The 8,596-nt window shown below is 34.6% G+C and overlaps 1 protein-coding gene across 5 annotated transcripts; it reads right to left on the bottom strand.

Annotated features, from left to right (window-relative positions):
- Positions 1-873: 873 nt before the first annotated feature.
- Positions 874-7,337, bottom strand: LOC128515654 (immunoglobulin kappa light chain-like). 5 transcript variants are annotated; one of them, XM_053489750.1, is made up of 9 exons: positions 6,988-7,337; positions 6,734-6,866; positions 5,350-5,661; positions 3,379-3,696; positions 2,553-2,657; positions 1,857-1,884; positions 1,683-1,726; positions 1,536-1,585; positions 874-1,442 (listed from the first exon to the last, which is right to left on the bottom strand). In XM_053489750.1, exons 2-9 carry the CDS (start codon positions 6,801-6,803, stop codon positions 1,368-1,370), a joined length of 1,002 nt encoding a protein of 333 aa, XP_053345725.1. In that variant the 5' UTR covers positions 6,804-6,866; positions 6,988-7,337; the 3' UTR covers positions 874-1,367. The 5 variants fall into 5 exon arrangements, with proteins under 5 accessions (XP_053345725.1, XP_053345727.1, XP_053345726.1 ...); XM_053489752.1 differs by having other exon boundaries at positions 7,107-7,337; XM_053489751.1 differs by having other exon boundaries at positions 7,112-7,337.
- Between the last annotated feature and the right edge of the window lie 1,259 nt (positions 7,338-8,596).

Here is an 8,596-nt window from a genome sequence, read left to right as displayed (position 1 = left end):
TCAACTGCTCATCAAGACAAATATCTAATTAGCCAATTCCACGGCAGCAGCTCAAAGCATTTAGACATGTAGACATGATCAAGACAATCGGACAATAGAAGATAGGAATCAGGATCAGGAATAGGAAGTTCATGATATCAGGGGTCTACGCAAAACCTTTTACACCTCGATTATCCATCCTGTTGTCTCTGGGAATATTACCCTCTGGTATGGAATTGGAAAGCTCCCAGGACAAAAAGGACTTGGAGGACATTTACATCAGGCAGTGCAGGTCCAGGTCAAGGGGACAGCACATTATTAAAGACATTCACCAACCTAATCATAATCTGTTTCAATGGCGGCCATCTGGTAAGAGACTCCGGTCACTCAGGTCATGTACTGAATGACTGAACAGCAGCTTTTTCCACCAGGCTATAAGGGCAATAAACACTCAACCCCTACAATGACTGATATCTAATATCATTGCACTGGGTTCACAATTTTTACAACAAAATTCTTTATAATTTTATATTTATATCATATTGTGTGTAATTTGTGTTTGTTTTTTGCATTGCATCTTACTACTGTTGTACTTGTACAACCATGTATGTGACAAATAAAATTCTTGAATCTTGAATCTAGAAAAACATTGCCTGGTCTGATGAGTCTCGATTTCTGTTGTGATATTCAGAAGGTAGGGTCAGAACTCATCAACCAACTCGAATGAATGGATCCGTTATTAACGGTTCAGGCTGCTGGTGGTCTTACTGTATAATGGTGTGGGAGATCATTTTATGGCACACTTTGAGCTCATTAATATGAGCCTACCTGAGTATCAGAATAACACGTCACAAACGTTCACATCGTCTTGAAAAATCAACTGATTTCCTGAACATGACAGTAAAGTCACTGAACTCAAGTGGCCTTCAAAGTCACCAGATCTCCATCCAAAAGAGCATCTTTGGGATGTGGTGGAATGAGAGATTCTCATCATAGACGTGCAGCCGACAAAGTGATGCTGTCATTTTAATATGGATTAAAATCTATTAGGAAGGTTTTCTAATGCCAGGTTGGCAAAAGGGCAGAAGAGAGTCCACCTCATTACTAGCAAAATGTACGTAATAAAGTAACAATTATAATATTTAACATTATATAATATGTAACAATCATTATATATTATATTATAACAATATTATACATTGTAATATAATTAATTTAATCATAATTTTCACATTACCGTGTAAGAAAAAAATTCAAGAATGTGCTGTTTGAATTGGTTTAATATCTACATACTATACATAATATACAATTCAGTAAATACATTTTAAAAGGATTAAAATAAAACATCTTTGCTGCTGTTAAGATTTCCATTTTTGCTACAACTCTCGCTAATCTAATTCCAACGCTGGAGAACTTGGTTGCCGTTTGAAGATCTCAGGGTTCAGACAGGAATATTCGACTTCCTTTAGGAAAATGAAAACATGAGAAGGCACCATTATTAAGTGTAAAAGTGTGTGATGTGAGTGTGGTGCACGTTACTGTACGCGATACTGTACCGAGTTTGCAGGAAGTGTCTCTAAATTCGTCCTGAGTGTGTCCTGTTTTCCTGTGGAGTCGACATGGACTTTGTAGACTTTTCAACACTATGGTGTACGCACAGAGTTCAACCACATGTTCAAAATATCAGTGTGAGTTATCTTTACCGCGAGTCTGGTGTTTCCGCTGAGTATCGACACCTGCGCGATGCCTGGAAATATGATCAGAAGGACAGCTTTATCGCATGCTAAGTTTTATTTCTTATAACACTTGCAAAGTTTTAAACATGTTAGGATTCATTTCTCAAATCGGACTGAACTCAGGGGAAATCAGAGACAAACCTTTTAACTGGAAAAGTTCCTCGCTTCTCTGAGAGAAAAAAGGAAGAACAATGGGTTAAAGTAAAAAATAGCAAACATGAAATATTCAAACTGAAACCTGTACACTATTAGTAAGACAGGACGCAGTTAGAAATACCTACAGTAAGATATGACACAGAAACATGTAGATCCAGTTCTGATTTAAAGCTAAGCATCATTTAAGCTGAGCAAATCCACATCCTTAAGTTGTTATTTTAGCCAAGCAAATGCGTTTCCAAACACATTTTGAAGTTGAGCTGTTAGTACATACACGTCCGGACCTGTTTTAAAGTTGTTATGAACTACAGTAAGCTAACCAGACCAGTATAGTATGTGCACTATACACCTGTCCAGGGTGTACCCCGCCTTGTGCCCCAAGTCTCCTGCGATAGGCTCCGGTCCAAAGCGGTATAGAGAGTGAGTGCAGGCATAATTGCCATTACGTAGTGTGTGAACGTTGACCGGAGGTCCCACGTTGATTGCAAATATGTGAATAAACACAATGGTCACCATTGGCCTCCATGGTTCCTATTTGGACGACAGAGGTCTCTAGATGGATGGGTTAACCTACCGAACTAACCATAATAGTGTTTTTAGAGTAGCTGCTGCACTGAATCAGGAAGCTTCTAAGGGTTCAGGCATTAAAACATAATGTGTGTATAAATGTGTTGTATTCACCTTTACGTAAACACAGAGCCACGGTGATCACTACTGCGATGGTGAAGATAGCGATACAGCAGCCTCCATACAGCAGCCATGTGCATGAAGAGTCTGAATAACCTGCTGATCACATTTACAACTTATTACTCGTCTATCAATTATAGGTTTTATATATTAATTATAAAGCGCCAGTCAAATGTTTGTCAAATGTGTTTTGTTTTTTTTTGTTTTTTCTTTTGTGATGTAATTTTTACATTCTAGAGCCATACTGGGGATTTCAAGACTATGAAATAACACATACGGCTTTAGAGTTACCAACCTCAAAAATCACCAATTAATAGATTAGAGCCGTTACGAAGCTTTAAAGATAATAAGTAGCACACACATCTTAATATCAACTGTTCGAAGGAGATTATTGCATTTTTTTTTAACACATACAATATCAGCTTATTATTGTGTTTAATAGATAAAAAGTGCATTTAATTATTCCTTTCGGTTTTTTCATCGCCAAAAGAAGTTTTGCGTGGTGACAGAAACCCTGCTTTGGGATTTTTTTTCTATAACTGCATACATACACGGCAAAATTGAATACCTTACTTATACATATTTATATTTTGTACAATTCCGACTAAACATTCACAACATATTTGATTGTTTTTAGTATGACTATTATACATGCAGTTTATTGTATTTTTTCTCAACACAATATACTTTCCATTTAATATAACAGTATAGTCCGTAGAAACTTAAACAATCATTTACCAGGTTAAAAAAACTAATTATAGTTATATAATTTCACTTTTTAATCAGTTTTTATAATTAAAGACAATAAACTTTTCCTTACTGTGTCGTTGCAGAGTTTGGGAAATGCTCATGTTCTCATACTGCACCACACACTCGATGGTGTGATACGCTTCGATCCACTCCTCTGCAGCAATGATGATTTGAGCTCGAGTGTATTCCGAGGCTGACTCGTCGTGTCGTGTCCAGCCTGATTCTGTCCATCCTGTGCGCTCCTCTCCATCAATCAACCACCAGACCCTGATCTGAGAGGGGACGGCGTCCATCACAGCACACTGCAGGAGGACAGAGGAAGCGTCCACGTCCATTTCCACTTCCAGTGGTGTGTACGGAATGATGGACGGCTGTAATGGACCCTTTTCTACATCACACACATGATTACATACAAATCACATAAATTACGTACGCATTTAACACACATGTTTTTTTTTTTTGTTTTTTTTTTACAATTTGTTTTCCTATACTTTTTATACTACTATAAAAAATTTCTGCATTCTCATTAACCAAAAGGTGTTGATTAATTCATTTTCTATAACAGCAGCTTTGATAGTAGCACATCTGTTTTCTCTCCTATTTATATTAATGCAGTCATTTCTATAGTAATGTCAATTACAGGAACTTGTCCAGGGAATTCTCTACATAATCATATTTTAAAAATGTATAATTTCTGTGTTTTGACCCAAGAAGATGTTCATGTATTATTTTGGGAAGGAGTCTCCAGTATTAGAGCCTTGTAATAGTTTTCCACTCCATGGAGAATTATTATTTCTAATGACAAGCTGCACATTTTTTGGCACCTTATTTTGCTTCAAAAGAAAGATATTTCTTACACATTAAATATATAATAATTATTATTATTATTCTATTATAAACATCAAATATAACAAGGAATAAATAGAAATTATGGTACTTATAGTGATATTGACTTCTTTTTTCAATACAATACAAAAATACAAGTTATTAGTAAGGACCTGAAAATCTATTTGATAATGTTCTTTCTGTTTTTTTTTCTTTTGCTATTTTCAGCTGGTAGTATGAGAAACTTTTCAAGAGAACATTTTCATACGCGCAATAAAATGCGTTACAAAAAATAGAGTATGTAGCCAAAAGAATGTGAAATGTGATCCATCACATCGTTATATGTATCTTTCTCAAATCATTACCATAGAATTTGAAGCACACATTTTCCCTTGCATTTAAAGCATACTATTTTTCCTTAAGTGGACCTATGGCAACCAAACCTGTTCCAACATCAAAGCCAGCTCCATTAAAACCAACCTTGTCAAGTTTGGACTGGAAGAACCTGAATGTTTCGCACAGAGCCCTGACTGAACTCAACCCTACTGAACTGCTTTAGATTAGATGGATGGATGGATAGATAGAGTACTTTATTAATCCCAAAAGGAATTTTATGTATCTATTTAGTTGGTTTTTTTTTAGATAGTGTCATTATCAATTAAAATCACTCTTTGCTCACTAGATAAGCACAGCTGGTGACCCATCGCCGCAAATGATCCCGGACTTCTCCCCGCGTCCACGCTGCCACTCTGCCCGCCGCTCACCAGCTTGTGCCCATATGCCAGCAGGGCACTGCCCACCAGACCTGCACGTGCACAACCTTTCTTCCCTATCTTTTCATCCTCCCACCTTTAACCTTTTCCTTCCCCATTTACCTAAATAAATTACCCTTTTTCCTTAAGACCGCGCAACATAGGGTCGAACCCGTTACAATAGATGGAAACATACTCTTGTAGCTCATCTCTCATCTCTCTTGTAGCTAAATGAACACAAATCCCCACAGCCATGCTCCTACATCTATTGCAAAGCCTTCTCACAAGAGCGAAGCACATTATAACAACAAACACACAGGGATTAAATCTACCAAGGGATGTTCAAGAAGTACATTTAGGTGTGATAGACAGGGGTGCAAAAACTTTTGGTCATTTTGGTAGAATTTTGGTATTGTCAAAATCTTGTAAATATGATGGAAGAAGTTGTATTAAAATAAACTCACCTGTAATGACGACTCTGGTGCCTTTTCCAATAAAAACCATTTGATCATTTAAAACTGAGCAGTAGTAAATGCCCGAGTCTTTTACTTCAACATCAGTGAAAGTCTTACTACATGATTTTTTATCATCCACTAGTTCATCATTGACTTGTTTGACTTCATCCAGTTTGCCGGTTCTTGGATTGACTTTGAACCAGGATACTGAGCTGTAACAGTAAGTAAACGGCAGGTCACGAGCACATTTTAATGTAAAAGATTCACCGACGGATCTATTGATGAACTCAGGAGACTGAAACACCACGGATGAGAGAGAAGCTACAAGACAAAAAAAAGGATTTTTATAGAATTTTAAGACAAAACCTTAATGTCAGTGCTTAAACCTGAGCAGTAGTGTGGTTGTTTAGATTATTATTATTCATTTTATTAATTTTGTAGAACAACACAACACACAAAAAAAACAATGTGTAAAATATATTTATCTAAAATAGTGCTTAGATAATAAAGTTTTTCTTTATTTAGGTTTTAAATACACTAGCACAGTAATTAACCTAGCAAAATGCAAAAACGCTTACGCAATTCAATTTGCCTATAAGACAGGCATTTAGTTTGTAGTTTGTATCACAGATAATTAAACTTCTAATCACAGCTTGCATGTAAACTATAAAAAAAATAGAAATTTATTATGATTTGATTACTTACAGGAGATGTTTAGATTACAGTAAAAATAAAATAATAATAATAACAATAATAATAATAATTATTATTATCAATAATAATAATAACCATCATCATCATAATCATAATAATAAAAGTTATTATCTCAAAAGCACTCTATTATTAAATATAACATGAAAATAAACAGGTAAAAATAGAAGTAAATAAATGATTAAATAATAAAAAAAAGATTGTTTGTGAACTACTGACAGTAACAGACATAAAATAAAATAATACGTTTAGGGTGCCTATACTTTTCCACAGTATATATATATATATATATATATATATATATATATATATATATATATATATATATAAAACAATATAAAGTAATAAATAATATAAGAGTAATATAAAGAAATGTATAATATATATATATTTTTTTTGCAACATTGAGGAGAAACTGCAGCGCACACAGCACCAGAGTCCAGGTCTCAGTAGGTTAATTATATAAATAGTAAATAAAGAATTATTTTATTTACTGCATTTGAATCATATACTATATGTCATGTAACAGTTGCCAGTCTTTGAAGGCTGTGGTGTCCTGATTATAGCTGGTGTATAATGTCTGTACTTTCCTACATTACTCATGATGGATTTATAAAACCCTGATGCAGGTCACTGGGCTTGAAATGGAGAGAACATGAACAAAAAAAGATGTAACACTTACTTGTAAAAACACAGCAGAGAAGCAGCAGTCGAGGTGCCATGAAGCCTTCAGTGTCTCTTATCTCAAACATCTCGAGATGAAAAGGGAAACGCTGGGTGCTTTTGCAGCGAAGGCTATAGGAGACGTCCTGCCCCTTAAAATACAGCAGAACAGAACAAAAACCTTTTTTTTCTTCCATTTAGCGAGAATGAGAAATCTTTAATCAGTGAGAGTTAGAAAATGGATAGACTTATAGACATAAAAAAAAACATTACCTAAACACTAAAGGACTTTGGATAATTAAAAAAAATTAACTTTTTAGTCCACAAGCTGTCTGGCTATAAATCTTTAAATCTCAGTAATAAATAGTATATCTGTTTAATGAAGCATTTACTTAACCTTTTGTAGACTTGGACTCCTATTTAGAAAAGTGACAGTAATAATATTAATAATAAAAAAAATATATATATAATTTCAGTATAGATTTATTTTACAAGGTAAAAAAAAAGGAATTATCTAAATTTCTGAAAATTTCAGAAAAATTAAGTGAACACTAAGTGCCGGTTTGACTTGAACACCCCTCGTATGTGTACATATGGCTCAAGACAAACCGGGAAGTGTTCCCTTCATTTTTTGAGCAGTGTATTTAAAATAGTGTGTGTGTGTGTGTGTGTGTGTGTGTGTGTGTGTGTGTGTGTGTGTGTGTGTGTGTGTGTGTGCGCGTGTGTGTGTAGGTGTGTGTGTGTGTGTGTGCGTGTGTGTGTGTGTAGGTGTAGGTGTAGGTGTGTGTGTGTGTGTGTGTGTGTGTGTGTAGGTGTAGGTGTGTGTGTGTGTGTGTGTGTGTGTGTGTGTGACTCTGTGTCTGTGACTTTTATTTCTAAAAAAAGCTACCTCGTATTAAAGCTGTCATTAGGTTGCTGTAAACATTATGATTCACTGAGCCTTGGAGATCCCCAGATCCATTTAAAGAATGATGAGTTTGAGCTACAGTTTATTTTGTTTCATTACAATCATAATCATTTTGCCTGTGTCATGTGTACTGTTTTACTTAAAGCATCAGAGAGATACAAGTTTTTGCCGTAATTTTAGATGAATCTTAAGATCAAAGTATATGAATATAAAGGGTTTGAATTACATGTATAAAGTTGTCAATTACTTCAGTTTAACCACAGTATTTAATGTAGAAATTCAATTAAATTTTTTGTTAAGATTTTAACTATATATATATATATATATATATATATATATATATATATATATATATATATATATATATATATATAGGCATCAAAACTATGAATGAACACATGTGGAGTTATGTACTTAACAAAAAAAAGGTCTCCACAGTCACCGGACCTGAACCCACTCGAGATGGTTTGGGGTGAGCTGGACCGCAGAGTGAAGGCAAAGTGGCCAACAAGTGCTAAACACCTCTGGGAACTCCTTCAAGACTGTTGGAAACCATTTCAGGTGACTATCTCTTGAAGCTCATCGAGAGAATGCCAAGAGTGTGCAAAGCAGTAATCAAAACAAAGAGTGGCTATTTTGAAGAAACTAGAATATAAAACATGTTTTCAGTTATTTAACCTTTTTTGGCATTCTCTCGATGAGCTTCAAGAGAAATTCAATTCAAAAATAATTCAATTCAACTTTATTTATATAGCGCTTTTAACAATAGTCATTGTCTCAAAGCAGCTTCACAAAAGTGAAAGAATTTTTTTTTTAAAAGAAATAAAAAAAGAAGCCTACAAAAAAAAACCTACACAAAAAACGAACAGACAAAAAAAATTAAGACGGCAAAAATGCTAAAAACTAGATTCATGAATAATCATTACAGATAATAATAATTTGAAATAATTTCCACTTTTTACAAAAACTGTTTTA

The sequence above is a fragment of the Clarias gariepinus genome, chromosome 28, assembly GCF_024256425.1.
Source record: "Clarias gariepinus isolate MV-2021 ecotype Netherlands chromosome 28, CGAR_prim_01v2, whole genome shotgun sequence".
In the NCBI taxonomy this organism is placed as follows: Eukaryota; Metazoa; Chordata; class Actinopteri; order Siluriformes; family Clariidae; genus Clarias; species Clarias gariepinus.
This window is presented reverse-complemented; position numbering and strand designations above follow the sequence as displayed.

Bases quoted from the DNA above. Each gene is read 5' to 3' on its own strand.
- LOC128515654 (XM_053489747.1), bottom strand. From the start codon at position 6,911: ATGGAAGAAAAAAAAGGTTTTTGTTCTGTTCTGCTGTATTTTAAGGGG. The intron at 2,658-3,378 runs GTAAGGAAAAGT...AAATGTGATCAG, and splicing joins CCAAACTCTGCAACGACACA to CAGGTTATTCAGACTCTTCA. The intron at 1,885-2,552 runs GTGAATACAACA...TTTTTCTCTCAG, and splicing joins GGCTCTGTGTTTACGTAAAG to AGAAGCGAGGAACTTTTCCA.